Source organism: Coptis chinensis, chromosome 2 (genome assembly GCF_015680905.1).
Source record: "Coptis chinensis isolate HL-2020 chromosome 2, ASM1568090v1, whole genome shotgun sequence".
In the NCBI taxonomy this organism is placed as follows: Eukaryota; Viridiplantae; Streptophyta; class Magnoliopsida; order Ranunculales; family Ranunculaceae; genus Coptis; species Coptis chinensis.
The window spans coordinates 85,097,917-85,119,364 of NC_141457.1; the positions used below are offsets into that span (position 1 = coordinate 85,097,917).

Consider the following 21,448-nt stretch of genomic DNA (forward strand, 5'->3'; position numbering starts at 1 on the left):
CCATTACTAGAATACTTCTTAGTAAGAGCACTAAACATGTCACCTCTAGACTATCACTAGCAGCATGGTCATTGTGGTGGTACTTCACGACGATCACGAGCAACAGATGCTGAAAGTATGCCAACATCACGATTCAAATACGAAATATGTCAACGCAGACTTGCACTCTGCATTTATTTTTTTGATGGACGAGGGCTTATCCTTAGTTGCATTGATTCAAATGATCACGCTGACACTTGTGCATGCGAAACTCGGATATTCATAGGAAACATAAAAGGTCGTAGCTTAGGTCGAGACTGCATGAAACTGGTTCGAAAAGGTTTTCCAGTTTCTGTTTTTAGGTGGGAGGTGCTATTGGGTTTGGGCTGAGGCTGCCCAATGCAATTTGGTGGGTGTACGATACAGGAGCACTTTAATTCCAGCACAAGAAAACTCCGTGTGTCCAAAAACCAAACAAAACAAAGACGGGAAAAAAAAGATAAACATGGCGCTTTTAGTGAGAACACCAACAAACTTCATTTCAACTCCAACTCCAACTCCAACTCCAAACCCTAAACCCTTTCATTCTCTCTCCTTATCTTTCCCTCTAAACCCTCCCCTCATCCAACGGCTAAAACTTCATCGAGTTCATAAACACTCATCAATCAACGGCTATTATAACAACAACAACAATAATGAAAACAGTCATATTTCTGAAGAAGAACAATTAGCATACCCAAAACCAACTGAGATTCCATGGAACAAGGAGCTTTGTAACTCAGTACACTTGATTGGTGTTGTGGGTACACCTGTTCAAGTTAAACACCTTACTTCTGGTAAAGTTTTGGCTTGGACTCGTTTGGCTGTTAAGAAATCTGCTACTGATACTTCTTGGTAAATATTGGTTTTCATTCCCTTAAATATTCAATCTTTTAACTTGGGGGTTGAACTTATTAGCTATTTGGAGTGTAAAAAATGTAATTTTTATGTAAAAAATTGTAATTCCCTATGTTATGTGCCTATCAGTAATGTACTATTTATGTTGAACGACAGTTTGTTTACACTGCAGGATTAATTTAACATTTTGGAATGAGTTGGCACATGTTGCTTCCCAGCATGTAGAGAAAGGTCAACGTGTATATGTGTCGGGCCGGCTTGTGTCAGATACCGTTGAAGGAGATGATGAAAAGACACAGACTTACTACAAGGTTAAATGGTTTTGAATGACCTATATTTTACTTTTTAGTTCAACTGGTTCTCATTTAGGGACATCTGATTGTAGGTTGTGGTTCAGCAGTTAAACTTTGTGGAAAAGAGTTTCTCACCGGTGCCCCTTTATGAGCAGGAGAAGAATTCTACCATTTCAGGTATTTCTAACATTCAGTTATGCCTTTTAAGTTTATTTCAATTAGTTGATCAAGTTTTTCTCTTATACATTCTCTGTCATATTATAGGTGTGCGGGGTGGAAGCTATTCCAATAATAATACAGGTTCAACGCAGGAGCTTTGGCAGGCTTTCTTTGCTAACCCAGTCGAGTGGTGGGATAATAGGAAAAACAAGGTACTAATATATCTATTCAGATGTAATTGGTAGTTCTTAGTGCTCTAGTCCTTGACTACACATCAAATTACTTGCGAAACCACGGAGTTTCACTGTAAAGTTGTCCAAGGAAATAGACTGACCCTGTAAAATCTCTGCTAGTATTTTTGGACTTGTGGAAAAGGTATAACAAGGCGAAAGAAATTTATTAGTTATATTGATGTTTCCGAAAATGCACGAATTGGGTTTCTGTGATTGCTTTTCGTAATTTTAGGTCTTACCCCAAGATGAAAAGGAATTCATTATGATATACCGATTTTGTTACATGCCTAGCAAAGAGGGTCAGTATAATAGATGTATAAATGTATTATTATCAATGGGCTAAATTTTTTTATCATGATAAAGAATAAGTTATGAAGACTAAAGAGTTATCTTCTTGGGTGTGAGAAATAGCTTCCTGATGCAACTCACTTATATATTTTTTTTTCCTTCTTTTGTTTCGTTTATGTTTCTCTGGTAACTGTATCTGTATATCGCATGGGTGACTCTATGCTACTCTTTCAGCATCTAGTTGATAACTCAAATATGTCCTCCAATTTACAGAGGAACCTGAAATATCCAGATTTCAAACACAAGGATACTGGGGAATCCTTATGGGTTGATGCCAAGTATAATCCACCATGGGTAAAGTCTCAACTGGCGATTTTGGACTCCAGGATGGAGTCTTTTCATGCTAGTGAAGGTGGCAGGCCTGTTTCTAATATGTCTAGTGATGATTTGACACTTTTCTAGTTGCTAGCATTAAGCCGAAACTAAAGAGCTGTTCATGTCATTGTTCTTCTGATTTTTATGTAGAGCCACTTTTGTATGACGAGGTTTTGAGAGGACACAACGTTTTTGGGTTTTTTTTTATGAATGTATAGTCTTGACTCTTGATTCTGCAGTGTTTGCTGAGCTTGTTTCTTACATTTATTTACTTGACAGAAAGTTTTGTGATTTGAATGGTTTTGGGCCTCAGTACGATTAAAAGGGTTTACTATAGTTTTTTTATTTTGGGATGGAAAGATGCAACATCAAGGTTTTTGAAGAACTATTACTTCACATGTGTATCTCCTGAATCAAGTTTGGAGTCATTTGCTCTCTAGTGCTTTTAAGCAATATCTATGGTCCGCTACACCTGTGCAAGACGCTTTTTCTTTTCCTTATCAACTGCCAGTAAACCCAGTTGGGATTCGACTGTATCCCTTGATCTTTGTCATCCGACCCTTGTGCTACTTGAGAAGTGTAGAACAAGGGATCATTTCAAACAGATACTGGCTCAAATGATAAGGATTGATCTTGTTGCTCAGACGTTTACCATGAGTAGGCTCCTTTTCTTCTCTGCCATCTCACATCCTGAAAACATTGACATGGCCATCCTCCTATTTAATTACCATACGCTTACTCCTAATCTTTTCATTTACAACATGATGATATCTGCTTTATCCTTTTCAACGACCCAATCATTTACCATTTACCAATCCATGCTCCAGTTACACATATATCCAGATAAGCACACCCTCCTCTTCCTTCTCAAATCCGCCAAATCACTATCACAAGGGAAGCAAATCCACAATCATGCCATCATTACAGGATTCAAATCCTATGGTTATTTGCAGAACTCCCTCATCAAGATGTATTCAGAGTATGGGCAAATGAATCTCGCACATCAGGTGCTTCAACAGATGGCCCAACAAGATGTTGTTTCATTCAATATCTTGATTTCTGGGTATGCTAGGAAGGGATGTTCTGTAGAAGCTTTACAACTGTTTCATGAAATAGTATTCACAGGCATTGATCCAGATGAGTTTACAATGGTGGGTCTTCTCATGTCTTGTGGGCGGCTGAGTGATAAGCGTCTTGGTAAATCAATACATGCATGGATTGCACGAAGAGAATTATATGGTGTGCAGAATTTGATTTTGCTTAATGCTCTATTGGATATGTATGTCAAATCTGAAGAGCTGGAGCTTGCTCAAAGGATATTTGGCACTTTAAGAGAGAAGGATGTTATTTCCTGGAACACTATAATTTCTGGATACGCCAAGATTGGAGACTTGGAATCTGCGAGCTCTCTTTTTAATGAAATGCCTAAAAAGGATCTTGTTTCTTGGAATTCTCTGATTGCTGGGTATGCACAAAGGAGGAATTGGTCAGCAGTTATGGATTTGTTTAAAGGCATGATTGGTGAGAATGTTAAGCCTGATAAGGTTACAGTTGTTACCTTGGTTTGTGCTGCTGCAGAAGTTGGAGTCTTGTACCAAGGGAGATGGATACATGGATGGTTGGCAAGAGCCCATATAAAGATAGATGCATTTTTGGCGTCTGCACTAGTAGACATGTACTGCAAATGTGGAAGCATTGAAAAGGCTCTCATGATTTTTGATAAAGTTGTGGAAAAAGATGTTGCAGTCTGGACAGCGATGATTGCTGGGTTAGCATTCCATGGTCATGGACTTCATGCACTAAAATTGTTCCAAGAGATGCAAGACATCTCAAGACCTAATCGGGTGACTTTCATTGCTATACTTACTGCATGTAGTCATGGTGGAATGATAGATCAGGGGCTCAAGATCTTCAACAGTATGATAGATTATGGCATTGAGCCGGGAGTGGAGCACTATGGATGTCTAGTTGATCTCCTTGCACGGGCAGGAAGGGTTTCTGAGGCAAAGAGTATTATTGAGAAGATGCCAATGAATCCAAGCAGCTCCATCTGGGGGACTCTGCTAAACGTTGGTAAAGCAAATGGAAATGTGGAACTGGCGGAGACTGCTTTAATGGAGCTGTTGAAACTAGAACCGGAAAAAGAGGGAGGTTATGTTCTCTTGTCCAACGTATATGCAGCTTGTGGGAGGTGGAGCTACTCCCACAAGATCAGGGAATTAATGGAAAGCCGAGGATTGAAGAAGATAGCAGGGTGCAGTAGTTTAGTTGTTGATGGAGACATTCATGAGTTTATGGCTGCAGATAAGCGGCATCCAAGATGGCTAGAAGTCTATTTTATTTTGAGTGTTTTGAATAAAGAGATGAAGTTGGGTGCAAATGTTGTATCTGATTTTGTAGAGATCCATCCTGAGACGCACATGCAGAATGAGGTTTGAGCTCTCCTTGGTATTAACATTATAATAGGATTAGCATGCATCATTATCCTTTCATTTTATGCACACCCATCTCAGACACGTCTGTCTTCACATCATTCTGCAGGAATAGCAGTGAAGACGTTTTATTCCCTAAAATAACAGTGGAGGGTAAGTGATCTTGAAATTGTTACTTTACATCATGCTTTAGAGGTTCTAAGACGAGTTTAATAAACTCATGCTGATATAATTAGGAAGACCTCATTGTTCATCTCTTTCTGATGTACCAAACTATTGCATAGTGTACATATCGAATCACTGGAGCATTAATATGACCACTATGCTCTTCAAACAAATCACTTTCTCTCAACTGTGGTTCACTTGGGAGAATGAGTTCTTGAGCCGTAACTTACTGCTACCTTGAATAACGAAGAGAAACAAGCCGGTTGATACATGCCTCATGCTTTTAAACACAGGGTGGAAATGGTTATATAGAAGTTAGTATGATTCAATACTATTCTTCGCACGGATTGATACAATTTGGTACTGTTTTCGCTGTGTAATGTACAAGTCACATTAAGATGGTAATTTATAGAGATAAATGTGTTTTTGAAGAAGTGGATTAGTGTTAATTGGTTGCTAGATGCATTGACAGGCAGAGGGGATTTCCACCGTCGAATGGTACCTCCAGCGGACCAAAATAAAGGTGTTATATTGTCAGAAAAGTTGGGAATCTTTCAGCTGTAGTCATACATGTTAGAAATTCCAGCAGCTTTTTATTTTAGAGCTTTGAATAGATATGTATGCTGATTGCCTTTGAGATAGTAATGGCGGTTTGCTTGCAGTAGCAAGTTTTTATTCTTTTCTTTTACTTTTTATGGTTCAATTCTGTGAAGATTTCTGAAACTATTTTACATGTAAGTAGAGGCTTCGGTATGATACGAGCAAGGAAATGCTAGATAGGGATTGTGTTCCTGGGAAATGAGGGATATTTTTGAACATGTGGGACGCTCTTGCGGCATAATGTTGCAGTATCAAACAGCCCAAGTAAGAAGCAAAATGTCTCCAGTTTTCACCTTTTTTGCAGGATTTAATTCGATGTAACTGTGTGATTACTCGCTTTATAAAGATTAGTAGTTTCTAAATGAAAATTTCTTCAGGAGTTGATAATTCTCCAATTATATATGGAGAACACACAGGACCTAATACAGCCAACGCTGACAAGCAGGCTCAACCAACTCGGGCTGAATGCATCTCCTCAATTTTACTTTACCCAAACCAAATAAATGTCTTGGTCAGCACTCACCAAAATATAAAATATAGGTGTTGGGCTGTCTGTCACATTCTAATATGAGGGGTGAATTTAATATTTCTCGCTTGGAATCTTGGCTGTCGCTCTAAATCTTCCCATAGACCACGTGAGTTTGATAATTTACATCCTGAAACAAGAACAATTTATAGATGTCGGTCACTTGGTTGTCCTGTGCTTTAGAGAAAATGTCAGCTCAGGACTGTTTGATGCCTTTTTATTTAGATTATTGGCTTTGAAAATCAGTAAATGCTGTATTGAGACGCAAAAGCATCGATTGTAAATTGAATATTTAAAAGAAAATAATACTGTAATTGTAAATGAATCAACAATTTCCAACGATTTGAGTTTACACATCTAAAATTCCAACATAATCGTAAGGCACACAGATTCGGAACTTAGTCGAGACAACCAATCTCCCAAAAGTCATAACACATTTCAGCAAACTTTGGCTAAATTCATTTTACGAAATAACCTTGCATCTCAATGGTTTTTCAATCCCAAACGGCAGCTATTTTTTTTATGTTAAAAGAGCATTCATCCGCTAAAAATAGTACAGCCAGATAACAAGTTTCCTCCAATTTTCTGTATGGTCATTTGAAGGGGAAAAGAGGAAAAAAATAAATAAATAAACATTTGAAAACAAATAGAATAAATTTAAACCACTAATAGATGATTTTAACATACAAATTTTCAGCATCTGTTGAAAGCATTTGCAGAAAAAAATTAAGCACTGAAAAAAAAAAAAAAAAAAAAAGAAGCAAATAGTCTCTTAATTATTTATCACAACGTGCCCTAACACTAGAAAATTGTATGATATACCATATAAAAAAAAAAAAAAAAAAAAAAAAAAAAAAAAAAAAAAATTAGTATGATAAGAATTCCTGAGGGCATTGATTAATCTCTAGATTTCTGACAAGCAATAGCAAAAAGGTCATACACGAAAGAATCTGAGACAACCAAGTCAGATGACAATGATAAGTTCATCTCCTGTAAATCTAGGTCCAGCCATTTAAGGCTTGCAAATGAGGAAACAAATGTGTACACGTCTCATCTAGATACATAGAACAATATTCAAGAATGTACACAATCATCAAGTTCTTGGGTGCAAATGGAAGCTCCAGAGAGGGGGGGGGAGGGGCGATGATGACATCAGACAGGACCGTTGTGCCTGAACAGAAGATGCGTCTATAACTAAGCAGGAGTCCAATTGCTCAATGACTAGCTTAAAGAATGAGAGGACAGTAGCAGTGGCTGGAGTTCACAGTCTGTACATGTTCACACCTCAGACAAAAAAACATAATAAATTGATTCTAGACACAATTTTTTACGAACTTAAACCAACCCGTACGCGACCTGTACAACGAAGAGTCTTCACCTCCAATTACTTCTATAGAAAATAAATCCCTTGCGCAATCTTTATCATACACGAGTAGTCTGATGCACCCTTTCCCTCAAGTTTTAAGTGGGCATAAGAATCCAGAAACACTGCAATGCTCCTGCAACCGTCCTGCTTTTCAAAAAATGGAAATCAACCGTCCATCATTATCTGATAATTCCTGGCCCTTACCAATAAGAATCATTTGTAACATCAGGGAGTAAATCTCCAATCAACCAATGCATTACTTAAGGAGAATGATTTAAATGGAACCCGGAATATCACCATTTCTGGCTCTTCGATGGATTCAACCAATCCAATAAGACAACATTGTGGCATAACGCTTATTCGCTGCGTTTTTTGAGCAAATCTGAGAATAAAACACAAATCACATTGCCCCAGAACTTGCTGCAGTATTACTACCATCCCTCGTCCCTTGAAGGTACGCTTGTAATGTTCTTTGCACACCATCTGCAACTGTTCTCAACCGCCCTTGACTAACATCTCCAGCCATAGTGCCAGTCCGCTCCACCACCGCTCGAGTTACCATAAGTTTACATTTCTCCCAGTCTTCTAATCTCAACCAACAGGCCCGTCCTCCATGGCTTCCCTCCATCCCAAGAAAACTAACCCGAGGATTCTCACCAAATGAATATCTTAATCTCACCGAGACACAATAAGGTAACCAAGCAGCACCTCCGGCAGCATTTATGTGAGGTATGTGAGCAGGATCTAGAACAACAGTGAGTGCAAAATCGACTGAGTTCTGAGGTCTGTCATAATGAATATTGCTCTTTGAAGATGCATTATCAGAGTTTCCGTCCATAGTCATCCCAGAATGATTCTCAAGACACAATTCAATTCGAGGCTTTTGTAATGGAGCCGATTCCCCACTTTGAACCTGTGATATTCCTTTCTTCCAAGCTATCAACTTCAGGAACTCTCGAAGAACTGAAATCGGTAGAGTAAGTAGGGTGATGAAAGATGCCACTCTAGAAGCATCATACGGCTCTGATGCAACACGACGGCTGAAGTAGTCACATATTTCAGATATCTCCGCATGAGCTAGTTCTTCTTGAGCACTAGCTTGGTTTTGTTGCTGCTGTTGATGATGGAAACGCTTCACACTTAACACTTGCAGCAGGAGCTGGACTCTGTGGACACTAACTGCAAAAACATATCCCCTGGAAAAAGATTGGTGGTACAAGAATTAGTAAGAGGATTTCAAACGCAGTAAAAATTGAGCGACAGCCAAACACTTGTTTTTTCTATGACCGCAATTTATACTATTGCAACAGGCTGCATTCAATCACAACACTCAAGTTAACTACCCATATATGCATATAATATCCACAAATGCAGTCTTATGCAAGTTGAAAACACTAAAACCAAGTGATTGGTCTTATGCAAGTTTTGATAAATACTGTTCTAATGAGATCCTTAAAGTGTAATTATTTCCGTCCGAGTGTTCTTATTAACTTATAATAATACTATTATCATCATCATCCTTATTATTATTATTATTATTACTATTAATTTATTATTAGTATTATTACTATTACTCTTACTTTCCATTGGCTAGTGTTTCCAAGTAGCTTTGCTGGAAACCAATTTTAGACTGGTATCACACTACTTGAATATAAAGTTATAAACAAGATCTTCACAGGTTATTCTACCTTAGTGTTTAAACCACTAATTTTAAATACTTACTGGTTACTGGGGCTTCCATATGCTTTAATCACAGAATACCATATAAAATTAGACATCCTAGTTGTACATAGCAATTTTGGCGGTGCTACCATAGCCTAGATCATTGAAGGTGCTATTGTTCAGTATTCACCAGGAAAGACATACAGATAGGTAATTTATATTTTTAACATGTGAAGACAAATACAGAATTATAGAAATCTCTCCATACATCTCGCTTTTACGCAATTGACTTGCGAAATGAATTGAGGGCAAACTTTTGGTGGAAATGATAGTCCCATCATGGAGGTCATGCCCAAAAAAAAGCAGCTCATTTGAAAGAACCTAAGTTGGTCAAAAGAGGGTAATTATTGAAATTCCATCTCACATCTTTTGACCAAGTTGGAGATTTTCGAATTACAAATTAGCTGATTTTAGTTGGGGATGGTCTCCAACGTGTTGTCTAAGTCCATATATTGAGCGAGATGTCCACAAAGATGTCCATATTTCCTTTCCCTATTACCATGCTAATATCTAGAATTCTAGAAATAGTTTGTTAGAATATTCTCAAAAAACAAAGATCTTGTTATGCCAAAAGGAAGTCATGAAAAAGAAAGGAGTGGCACGACTTTTTCAGCATTTACACCACCATTTGCAAGACAACAAAAAGTTTAGAGTAATACCCCACAAAGAAGCGGAGGGCTGGCTGTTCCTGGTCTAAATTTAAAAGTGCGCCTTCATTATCTTTAAGAATAGAAGAAAGAATCTCCTTCAAAAGATCAGGCAATTGTGCAAAAAGCCATAGTACTCCAAGATACTTGAGAATTCCTCGTAACACTTTCTTGAGAGCAACAAGTGGAACCCATCCACCACCATACCCCCCGTCATCCCCAAGACCGATGAAAGCTGTGTTCAGCTCTCCCCGCAGATTCACAGGGCCGGGAGATCTACGTAAAGGCAAAACAGAGCTGACGGTACCTAAATTTGAGGAGGCCATTGGACCAGTTCCAATGCGGCTTAAACCATTTACCTGGTTTCCAGGTAATAAAGCTGGCCTGGATATTCCACCAGCAATTGTAGATCGGTTTCCACTGGCTACCGCAAGCTGCGAACCCAAACTTGGATTGGCAGTGTTTAAACTCACAAGTCCAACTGTCTGCTGAGCCCCAACAACATTAGGCTCTAGACCATTCAATTCCTGAGCGACATGTTCCATAATAAAAGGCCGAAACTGTGGGCATGGCAACGAGCCCCCAACTGTACGCCCTTCCTTTGGCGGTGTTGCTGGTTGTAACCAAACATGATCTCCAGCAAAGCAGCGCATATCAACTGCAAAGTCTTTCCTGTATATAATGCGTATCCAATAGGGACCACGCAGTACAACAGAGACATCAATAGGCAACAGCGAGCTAGGCACTACTCCAGGACCACCTCTTGAAGCAGCTAACATTGCAGCAGTATGAAGAGCATGACTTCCAAGTGGACCCATAACGCTAGTTGCAACAGAACTCCCAACGGCAGTGAGCACAGTCTGATTAACATTTGATGGTGAAGTACTTGGCAGAAGAAAAGGACTCTGCTTGGGAGGAGGAGAGTGTCCAGGCATTACAGTAGGGGATCCAGAAGCAGGACCAGCCCGTGCAGGTCTAGTAGCAGATGCAAGAGAAAGTAGAGGTCCTGCAGTCAGACGAATGCAGTCCAAAAGAGATGCAACCTCAGCTCCATTGATGAAATCTTCCAGAAACTGCAAAAATAAATAAATACACGAATTAAAATGGAGCCACAAAATGTAAATAACATAAGAGATATCCAAAGAATGTAAATAACATAAGAGCTATCCAAAGAATGTAAATAACATAAGAGCTATCCAAAGAACTCTTCACCACCATATTAGATTTATTGATCAAGAAAAATTCAATGTAATAAGCAATGTAGTCAATTTAGAAACAAAAATCAAAACCTTTAAAGAGAATTTTAAAATAAAAGCAGGTAGACGGTTTAGAAGCTTTTTCAAGGCTATTGCACAGAGGTTCACAGGAACCAATTATGCATATTTTCTCACAATCAATTAAGAACCTTGTGTCAGAGTTCAGCAACTACATGATATGCACAAAGTCCAAGAGCGTCTTGACACTTAAACTAGTCAATATGTTTATTAAGTCTGGATCATGTTTAGCTGAAATAATACATATATAGCATTGTACTTGCAACTTGATTTTTATTAGGCATAAAAATGAAAACCTAGTGTGAATAATAAAGAAAAGGTACATATATCCTATATGGGTTATCGATCACAATGACGAGTGAAATGCAATCTAGTTATATTGCATCATTGAATTCTTATAAAATTTTAAGTATACAATTCACAGTGGACCACAAGCACAAACCTTTGTATGAGGCCAGAGTTGGTCCGGAGAGACATGCATCTTACATCCTTCTTTGCCTGATTCCCATTCAACAACAAAACGAGCCAATATTCCAGGACCAAAACTAAACCACAAACTCGTAAGGCCAACTGCTTCAATCCTGAAAGCTTTCCTCATCTGTTCCGATATCTTTTCAGGAATCTCATTCGCAACTTTGGATACAGTGCATATTTTATTCTCCAAATTTCCACTACCTTCTTCTGGCTTATCTTCGGCTCTTACACCAAGCAGTTTCCGCATTCCTAGGGCGAACAACCGTGCATTGAAAAGCCTCTGTAAATCTGCCACCATATTTTTAATACTATCATCCTCAACATACCTATAACTAAGAATTACACCATCTGGATCATAACGTATGTGAGAATCTATATCAGATGTAGTCGCGAAAATAACACCGCAGCCCCAGGGAGTATTGGTATCTCCTTTTTGAAGCTCCCACAAGTCCCTAAAATACTGGTCGTTTATTTTGACATCCCAATACATGCTTCCAGGTCTTCCAAGTCGTAAGCACAAATGTTGCCATGAATCCTCTCTTGCAAATGGTAGTCGGAACCATAAGTTTGACGATGGTACTCGTAAACCCACTTCTTCGACATATGGAATGTCAAGAGCATCCATCTGGCTAGTTAGTCGAGCATGTTTTATGCAAAGGGAGCAATGCCTAATAACATGAAGAAGAGCTGTAACATATATATTGGAAGGTGCAGTGCCTTTATTTGCTTCAGCTAGAAGATTTCCATAAGTATAGCCCTCCATTTTGCGAATCGCATCAGATGAGACAACTTGCGATACAGGAGCATGATATAGAGCTGTTTCTGACAATTTCCTCCTCTTACAGACCTTTACGCCTTCAAGTGATGGAACCAGACTTAACACATCAGAAATAGAGCGCTTGGGTGGAGCTTTATCATGCTTGAGTACGTTAAAACCTGAATTGTGAGGAAGTCCAAACTCTGGTACCTGGCCTGAAAGGATAGCATTTGCCCAGTCAAATGAAATAACATAAAGCTTCAGCAAACACATAGAACATATACATACAAATCAAACCAAGAGCTTTAGAGCTGGAATCTTACACACAGGAGTAGTAGTCCACGAGTTAGATCCACCTGCTCTGTTAGATCCCATGATGTTCCCAGTAGGTGGGCTTCCAAGTTCATTTGGTCTTGCACTAGGGCCAGCTCCTCTAGAGCCACTAGGTCGGAGTGGAGATAACAGTCGAGAGGATCGACTCCCAGAAACTACATCTTTTGGAGACTCATTAAGCAACTGCACCTGATCTTCATCCATCGCAGATCCAGCCTCAACTGCATGTGTTGATCTAAGAGAAGAAAGATCCTGGTCAGATTTTGAGTATGACAGCTTCTGGAGAGAGGAACTCTTCCCAGGGCTAGAAGGGAGAGAATTGACAGAGCTTGATTGAGTAAAACCCTTCAGATTGTTTGCTGGATACAATGAATTACTCAATTGTGGACCACCAAAGGACCCTTTTATTTTTTGATAGTTCATCTGAACAGAGCCAAAGTTCGTAACAGGAGATGAGCTGAATGATGAAGACAAATGGCTCTGAACCGGATAAGGAGATGCCACTGTTCCTTTCTCAAGCTCAAATACTTCATCAACCACAGATGAAAAGACAGACTGAGATGATCCAGCAGCAGTTTGCATAGAAGCTTCCAGACCAAATTCAGGAAGAAGACCATGCTCTGAGGTTTGGTTTGAGCCCAGAACATTAGGCAAAGAAGAAATAAGTTGTTCCCAATCAAGAAGACTCAGATTTAATTCATCCTCGAGCATTTGCATCTGACCAATGTCGATATTATTGAAGCGTAGTACATGATTAGATTCATCTGTGTGGAACTTTCCACCAGGATCTTGCTGGGTCTCCAAGAGCAAAAAGAGTGGTTTGAAGTCCTTGTCAAGCTGCATCAGTAAAAAATAGGAACTACCGCATTGGGGGAATCCCATCAGCAACAAACCTGAGCCATTCAGAATAACCTTAGGTATCTTCACGGCAGCTAATCCTTGTTCATACACCTGACATAATAAAGAATATCTGTGTTAAACTGAACCCATGAATGTGCAAATTATGCCACACATTCCACAGAATAACAAACAATAACAAAGAGCAATAGTCATATGGTCATAAAGGAGGTGAACCCCCTAACATATTCAGCCTGTCCGTTAGACATTTGATATAAGGAATTATTTGTTCTTGTTCTTGCATAAGTTCATAATCTTACTATCGCTATCCCATATGATACTCTCATTTACCGAAGAGCAATTAAACTTTTTAGAACTTGCCCAACATGTTATATTGTGTACACAAACAATCAGTCTATCTTGTGAACCTACAAAATCTATTCCAAAAGCATTCCTTGAAAAATGTATGCCCAAGCAGCATAAAGAAAGCTAGCACCGACTCCAATCGAAAGAAATTGTGAAGTTTGAATTTAAATGTTAGGTTAAAGTAGTTAATAAGGTGCATCCAATTGAAAACCAATTGGTAATGAGTAGAGACGCCCGGGAACTTACATACTTTTTTACTCAAGGCTTGAGACTAACATCTCAACACGCCCTTCACGTGTGGCAATACTTGAGCCTAACATGTGGACAAGCATACTTGGGTGACCTGGAGTAAACAACACGCCCTTTAGGCCTAACACAGTAGCCTACTTTGATACCATCTAAACTTTGTCAGCATCCAACTCAAAACCAATTGGTGATGAGTGGAGACACCCAACAACTTAAATACTTTTATGCAAGGGTTTACAAATCCTATGTGGGACTAAACACCTCAACATAAAGCAACATATTTACCCAATCGTTAAATGTTTAGGCTTCATTTCTCTTTAGCTTATAGTAGCTGGAAGAAAAAAATATAGCAACTTTACCTGCAAGCCCAGAAACTTCCCAATTGAAGAAAATAACCGCAAAATACTCTTGCTTCTTAAGCTTATAAATACTTCGGCTGCAGTCATACTACCCTGGTTTAAAGCTTCTTCACACTCTAACAGCGTGGGAGCAGAAAGAACGTTTCCAGAAGATTGAAGAGAAAAACGCCCATTCCTGCAATTGCAAAGACATATTTATGTATTGCAAGATAAATGATGAATATATGTGAGAATACAAAAAATAAAAAAAAAAAACTACATAACAAAAGGCAAATTGGCCATTTTCACATCAAAACAAAACCATGGATATGAGCATCAGTCTGATGAAGAGCAGTAAGACATATTTCTGAAGATAGAGGTCATCATCACAAAAATCAGCTCACTCAATTTGCTTGACCTTGTCATAAATGTATTGAGAAAATTAAAAAGTGCAGACCCTTTAGATACTCCTAAACTCGAACAAAGTATTTATTGGAAATGTCTGAATGAGCATTTTAATTTTCTTTTTCCATTCTTTTTTGGGTAATGACAATCTCCATAGAGGCCAGATGATCTCCAATACAGCCTTTAATCCATGGTATCGGTCTACTTTTGACTGTTTTGAGCAAAGAGTCTAAACTCTATACGTCCACACCTCATATAATACAAAAGGAAGGAAAAAACAGAAGCTGTCTAGACTCCTCGTTCGAAAGCATCGATAACTAATAATAATGCAAAATTGTAGGTAAGAAAGTACAAAGCACTAAGAACAATTTAGGGATGGTTAGCCATCTGCCTATGAACCTTATTAAACTCTTCCACTTTAATAAAATATATAGAACTGCTCCCATTTTGCAATAAACCAGATAGGGGTCTGAGACAAAAGGATAACTAAAGAGATCATTACATGATCTAGAAGATATAACATAAACACACAGCAAAATCTTAGAATGTAGATCCAACTCTCAAGAAGAAAGTAAGAAATATTACATTACCAGCATTAAGTAGAGGAAAGAAAAAAACAATATCATCATTGGGGATAGCAAAGAGACCTGATATTGATGCCCAGGGTAATATATGATGAGCTGTATGCTCGCACACGCAGTACTTCATTCCCGCCATATTCTCTGGAATTGGACTTGTTATCTTCCTGCAAATAGACAATGGATAAGAATGGCATTCAGGAAAAAGATAGATACTCATTTGCTTCCAAGAAACAGATTCTGTAACACTGCTGTCTACCAAATAGAAGAGATACAAAAACAGTGCGATGATACCCCAGTTCTATACAGCATGCATCCATGAACGTCTGGACGAAGATACCGATTAAACATGCACATCATCCAAGGTAGCACTCGTTGTTTAAGACTTTTAACTGTTCAATTGTTCTCACATGTGAAAAACACACAACTGACTTCTCCACTGTATATTCCTTTTAGCTTGCTGGAATAAATCCATAGTAACCTCTCTCAATGTTCTATTTACATCATAGGCCTGATATGAACAAAGTACTACAATAAGACAATGTGGAAAAAGATTTACATACATGTAGTAGGTAAATCTGGTTTGACTGATACCTCATATAATTCTAACAGTCATATCACGTGATTGTCAGACAGGTACTCTAATCCTCTAGCTCTACCAAGAGGGGTAAAACTTTTTACTTTAACCAAACTAAACCGTTTAAACCCACCACTCACTGTCATTGCAACAGATAAAGAAATTCTTCACCAACCCCCTCCAGAGAGCCACAACTTTTGACAAAGAATTGAGTTTTGACAACCCTCTGATAACAAGAGATAGAACGAGATGTCCCTAAATGATAACCCATATGATGTATCAATTTATCCACGATCTGTCAGAAAAGAAAGGCAATAAAGACTTTCACAGTTGCCTCCCTATCTTCTATCCATAATGTAACACAGCACAAACCACCACATGAGCCCACTCCCTAGTTTCAAGCACCCAATCGGAAATTCTGAATTACCACCCGTATCATACCGACACACAGTACAGAGTTTATTAAGTTGCCCGACTGTCCGACCAACCGGATTTTGAGACTTCGTTGTTAGTCTTCAGAAAGGCCTTATAACCTCTCTGATTAGCTTCCAAAACCCAGTGCCACTTGCCCATGAAAATGGCCAACTATCTTTCTTTTATCCCACCCCAGATTATTCTACCCGGATATCGTTGGCTCTAGCTCAGCACCTCCAGTCCTCCACTACTAAAAGAAACACTACTCTCTGCGGTTAATTTAGAGATTACTCCTTTTGAGTCTAGACGAGAGGTCGAAAATAATCTTATGCACACTGCTCGCCAAGCTATCTATGACAAATCACTAATGGCTTTGGATTTATACTGTTAGCTTTTATGTTTCATTCATACATTTGGTTTGATTTTTCCTGTATTTTTTGTTTAAAGAGGTTTTCTGGTATAGAATGTACCATTTTCAATGTGTGCGCCCACACATTGTAACAATACATCCCCTTTGGATGTGCCAGAGGACTGAATAGTGCAAAAGATTTGCCACTATTTCTTATTTAATATGTATCATTTTGAACTTTAGACTCGTTTATGATACATTCTTAATCTTGAGTAATTTTCAAACTCCCAAATTCTTACAAAATGGTATTTTGACCTTAGATGGTGTGGGATGCCTATCAACTACAAGTACAAAAACCAAAATTAAAATATATCTTGAAGAAACAAATAAGAACCTATGCACCTTCCTTGTAATCAATCTTGTGATGCTGAGATCCTATACAAAAGAAACGATTTTCCTGTTTTCCCATTGCTTATTTCATGTAATGTATTAATTAACCTTGTCTGCCAACGCCATTTCTTGACCTCCTTTTATTTGTTTTAAGTTTCTTTTCAAACCCCTCCCCCGAACAGAGTTCATTATGCATGCCATTTAAACCTCATACCTCGGGTACTACACTATTGACAACTAGCATATAAAAAATAAACGAAAAACATGAACACAGTATCTGATCTAATGGACCAACCTTTTTTATCTCCAAATCAGCTTTATCCTCATGGCACTCGAGAAGAACATCATCCATAGTTTGACAAATTTGGCCAATTTTCCTTATCTCCCTAAGGATTTCAAGTAGACGAGTGTATCTATTGCATGATATAGCTCTTAGAAGCAACTTCTCAACATCAATGCAACTTTGATTGAGAGAAAACTCTGCTTCCCTGCCAGTTTGCGGCTCTACAACAAATGTACTATGGAGACACTTCACCTGCAAATCTTGCCAAGGTTCAATTTTTATAAACGGGCATAATCCTGGATCAGACCCTGCAACATTCTTTTCAAAATCCAACCAATATATGATTTTTAAACCAGGTGTTTTTAGACCAGTTGAATCAGCTTCCCCATCTTGATTCATTTGCATAGATCCAGCATTCCCGCCTTGGCCTGCACTACCATCAGAAATAAGCTCAAAGCGAATTGCATCTCTCCATCTACCTTGTCGAAGAATCTGCACTTGCCTTACAACAGTATCCATAACCAGTGCAATACAAAGTTCGTGAAGAATTGAATATAACACCACAAAAGGGTTTTCCGCGACAGACATTCTGCGTTCCAGATCATCTCCAAGGGCATGCCTTCGTGATTCTTCAAGCTTCACAGGTCCACTCTTTTCACCCACAAGCAACTCTAAATGCAAAATTCTCCACATCGATAAATGTCCCCTGTAACCAAGTGTAAGGAGAAGTTTAAATTCCCCATTCACACGTAAGTGCACAGTACCATCACAAACTTTGACTTGAGAAATTTCTTTGGGGAGTGTAATTTCAAGCAGTCTAGATCGTAACAGCGTGTCCAGCTTCTTTAGAGCCGGCTTTTGCTGATCCTCAGTTAGACTGCCTTGAATTCCCAGGTCTTCAATACATTTTGGCAGGCGCTCATATGATCCTGTGAGGAGAACTTCAATAGCAGACGGTACATCATAAATGGGGGCACGAGCTTGTTGTAATCCTTCATGCATAAAAAACAAAGAATCTGCTGCCTGGGTGAAGCATGTATCATGACTTGAGAGTGTAGATGCAAGCTGTTGGCAATACTGAACAACTGGGACCTTCAAAACCAAAATATCGGATGCAAGTCAAGATTGTAAAGATGAAACAGCAAAAATGGTAGTTGAAAAGTCCAGAGAAAAAATAATAATACCTGTTTGCACCATTTAGCAAGAACGTGAAGCCTGAGCATACGTTGACGAGTTTTCTGAATATATTTAAGAAGACTAATCTTCTTTTCAGTATCAGATTGTAATTGTTGTTCTTTACCAGATTTCTCTACTAATTCTTTCAGCGATAGAAATGAATCTTCCGCTGCTCTTCGTACTAATGTTGAAAATTCCACCGTTTCTTGCCCTAATAGTTCCCCCGCCATTTTTTTTTTTTTTTTTTACTGAACAATAATAAGTTTTTATTATTATTATTTTAATAAAGTGTGAGAAAGATTGAAACTTTTGAGGAAATGGAAATTTTCATGTTAGAGGCTTAGAGCGAATGAGGAGAGGGAAATTTCTTTTTTTAAGGTTATGAGGCTTTTTTATTATTTTAGTTGTTTTTATATGTTTCTGCTCCGTTGAATACTTGAATGTGGACGCGAAATGCCGGTTTAATGTAATAATAAATATCGGTATATCGGTAATCAATCCTGTTTGATAGTACAACAATCCTTATATATACTAGTATACTGCTAAGCAGTGGGGGTGAGCGGAGTGGGAGGAAGATGAAGGAGTGGAGATGGAGAAGGAGAGGGAGAGGAAAATGGAGAGTGAGAGAGACAAAAAGAGAAAAAACAGAAAGAAGAGATGAGGACAGACAGACAGAAACCAACCAAGTTGGTTTTTGTCTGCATAACCCCCCCCCTTCTCCCAAAATGTTCGCTCCGCTCACGGAAAATAAAACAGGCATCAGCTAAAATGATAACGAAACAAGTACGATATAAATAACGAGTTTCATAGTTTCAGTGACATCAATTCACAATTGGGGTCGGGGTTGCGACATTCACATTCAAGGACGCCCAAGTTATTCCGGATGCATTCTCCAACTGACTGGTATTGGCTGCTGCAAGCTGATGCACAATCCTCATGATGACAGTTTTCATACAATTTTAGTATGCAAAGGTTGGGTACTTTGGGTCCACAATTGGGGTCAGGGTTGCGACATTGACATTCAGGTATGCCCAAGTTATTCCGGATGCAGTCTCCAACTGAATGATATTTGTCGCTGCAAACTGTGACGCAATCTTCCTGATGACAATTTTCATACAGTACTAATATGCAATTTTCAGCAGCAGCTAGAGGTATAGTTGAAAGAACTGCTCATAATCAAAAGAAAAGACTTAATTAGTTAGTTGACAAGCACCAAAAACAAACCTGTGTGTGACATCTATTTCAATGGAACAAAGTGCTAAATTCCGAAGGGAAAGTATTAACATGCATGATTTATTCTCACAATAACTATGCACTGAACACGTACTCCGTCATGAACTTGGTTCTTGTCAATATATGGGAAGGCGCAACTCGATGTATATCAGTATCAGTTTATGAAGAAACGAAACTAATAGGCTAGGTGATAACTTAATATACCCAATGCCGGAAATAGTTTTCAGAATTAGTCCTCATCATTTTACACCATCAAAATCTACTAGTGGGCCTCTTATGGTTATTTTCGAAGCCATACCCCATGTTTTTCTTAGCGCTGATCAATAGATTACACAAACAATATATAATCGAGTAAGAAGAGCTAAATTACTAACCAATAAATAAAAATGCAAACCTGAAAGTGCAATAATAACAACAAGAAAGAAGTAGATGAAAGAAAGCTTAGCCATTTGTTCTTTTTTCTCTTCGCTATTACAATGGAGGCGATGGACCAAAGTCTCGGTAGGCTAGCGACCAAAATAGATTTGTAACATAAAATGACTGTCCAATGTCCATCATATAGTCATATATATTAGATACAAATCCAGATGATTTGAGCATGTATAAATTGTCAGCTAAGGTAAGAATTTTTAAAATATTTGCATGTATGGCCAATTCGGTCTATGAATCTATGATAGACACTCTATCTGTCGTTGTGAATTTGTGAACCATGATAAAATGGAAAATACTTGTGATTATGGAGATCGAAGCTTAGCAGTTAACTTTACCATTTTGGGCTTTAATACTGTATCTAGAAGATTTTGAGGATACAGCATTTAGTCTGTTAGCTATGGCAACAAAGTATAAGATCTGAAATATTCATAGAAAACTCCCAACTCCTTAAAAGCCTGAACCATCTAATTAAGCCTGAAAGCTTGATTACTTAACCTGGATCCTATCATCAGCCTGAAAGCTTGATTACTTAACCTGGATCCTATCATCCTAGCATATTACTAATGGAGCTTGATTAACTCTTTACACGTACCCTTATACATTCATTAATTCAATACATATCAAAATGAGAATGATGAAAATAAAAGGAGAGAGTCTTCAATTAAGAGTATCATCATTTTTTTTTTTAAATAAAAAAATCCAGCAGAGTCTCTTTTGTATTTTCAACATTTCAAAAACCTAAATCCTGTCATAACCTGAAAATCAAACAATACAATTCTCATAGATCAACCATACCAAAATATATAACTTTATATTTATACATAACACAAATTACTTCTAAAACTAAAAGACAACTCATTAAACATTAAAGAAGACTTTGCATAATTTTTCACCTGTGGCTAATTCTAGTAACGAAAGAGAAAAATAAAATAAAATAAATACTCCACTTCAATCGATCGAGTTCCTAATTTCTCTCATTCTCCCCTCTATGCATACTGTTCACACCATTCTGCTACCATATGGATAAATGCGCCATGGAGCAAAGACTACAATCATGTCGCTGAAAAATTATGGCAATTTAACTTGGTACTTGCAAACAAACCAAATACACATGATTTTTTAGACTTGATACATTTAACATATTGTTTACAAAAGAGATGGTTCTCAAAATAAAATAATCTCTATTCTTATTTTTAAGTATCCACGCTATCATAAAAAAAAAAAACCTATCATAAAAACTTACATAGCATATATATGGATACAACATATTCTTTAATTTCTAAACCAATAAAAGTAACATTCTT

The 21,448-nt window shown here is 38.1% G+C and overlaps 3 protein-coding genes and 1 long non-coding RNA gene across 7 annotated transcripts; 2 read left to right on the forward strand and 2 right to left on the reverse strand.

Moving 5' to 3' along the window:
- The first annotated feature begins 428 nt into the window (after positions 1–428).
- Positions 429–2,455, forward strand: LOC147518473 (protein OSB1, mitochondrial-like). Its single transcript, XM_086590313.1, has 5 exons — positions 429–873; positions 1,049–1,187; positions 1,262–1,346; positions 1,434–1,540; positions 2,123–2,455. The coding sequence occupies exons 1-5, from the start codon at positions 485–487 to the stop codon at positions 2,309–2,311; spliced, it is 909 nt and encodes a 302-aa protein (XP_086446439.1). The 5' UTR covers positions 429–484; the 3' UTR covers positions 2,312–2,455.
- Positions 2,456–2,682: 227 nt separating this feature from the next.
- Positions 2,683–5,577, forward strand: LOC147518474 (Tetratricopeptide repeat (TPR)-like superfamily protein). 3 transcript variants are annotated; one of them, XM_086590311.1, is made up of 3 exons: positions 2,683–4,656; positions 4,766–4,809; positions 4,893–5,577. In XM_086590311.1, the coding sequence occupies exons 1-2, from the start codon at positions 2,683–2,685 to the stop codon at positions 4,769–4,771; spliced, it is 1,980 nt and encodes a 659-aa protein (XP_086446437.1). In that variant the 3' UTR covers positions 4,772–4,809; positions 4,893–5,577. The 3 variants fall into 3 exon arrangements, with proteins under 3 accessions (XP_086446437.1, XP_086446436.1, XP_086446435.1); XM_086590310.1 differs by having other exon boundaries at positions 5,294–5,577; XM_086590309.1 differs by having other exon boundaries at positions 4,766–5,577.
- A 1,538-nt stretch (positions 5,578–7,115) lies between these two features.
- SWP (RNA polymerase II transcription mediator) lies at positions 7,116–18,863 on the reverse strand. 2 transcript variants are annotated; one of them, XR_015211808.1, is made up of 9 exons: positions 18,488–18,863; positions 17,316–18,395; positions 15,360–15,457; positions 14,329–14,503; positions 12,511–13,471; positions 11,399–12,402; positions 9,695–10,755; positions 7,611–8,509; positions 7,116–7,457 (listed from the first exon to the last, which is right to left on the reverse strand). XR_015211808.1 is itself a non-coding variant. In XM_086590314.1 (8 exons), exons 1-8 carry the CDS (start codon positions 18,707–18,709, stop codon positions 7,714–7,716), a joined length of 5,397 nt encoding a protein of 1,798 aa, XP_086446440.1. In that variant the 5' UTR covers positions 18,710–18,863; the 3' UTR covers positions 7,116–7,713. The 2 variants fall into 2 exon arrangements, 1 of the variants encoding a protein (XP_086446440.1); XM_086590314.1 differs by having other exon boundaries at positions 7,116–8,509.
- Positions 18,864–19,251: 388 nt separating this feature from the next.
- On the reverse strand, positions 19,252–20,230 carry LOC147518476 (uncharacterized). The gene is made up of 2 exons (XR_015214065.1): positions 20,107–20,230; positions 19,252–19,645 (listed from the first exon to the last, which is right to left on the reverse strand). It is a non-coding gene; the product is annotated as an uncharacterized LOC147518476 (long non-coding RNA).
- Positions 20,231–21,448: the final 1,218 nt, after the last annotated feature.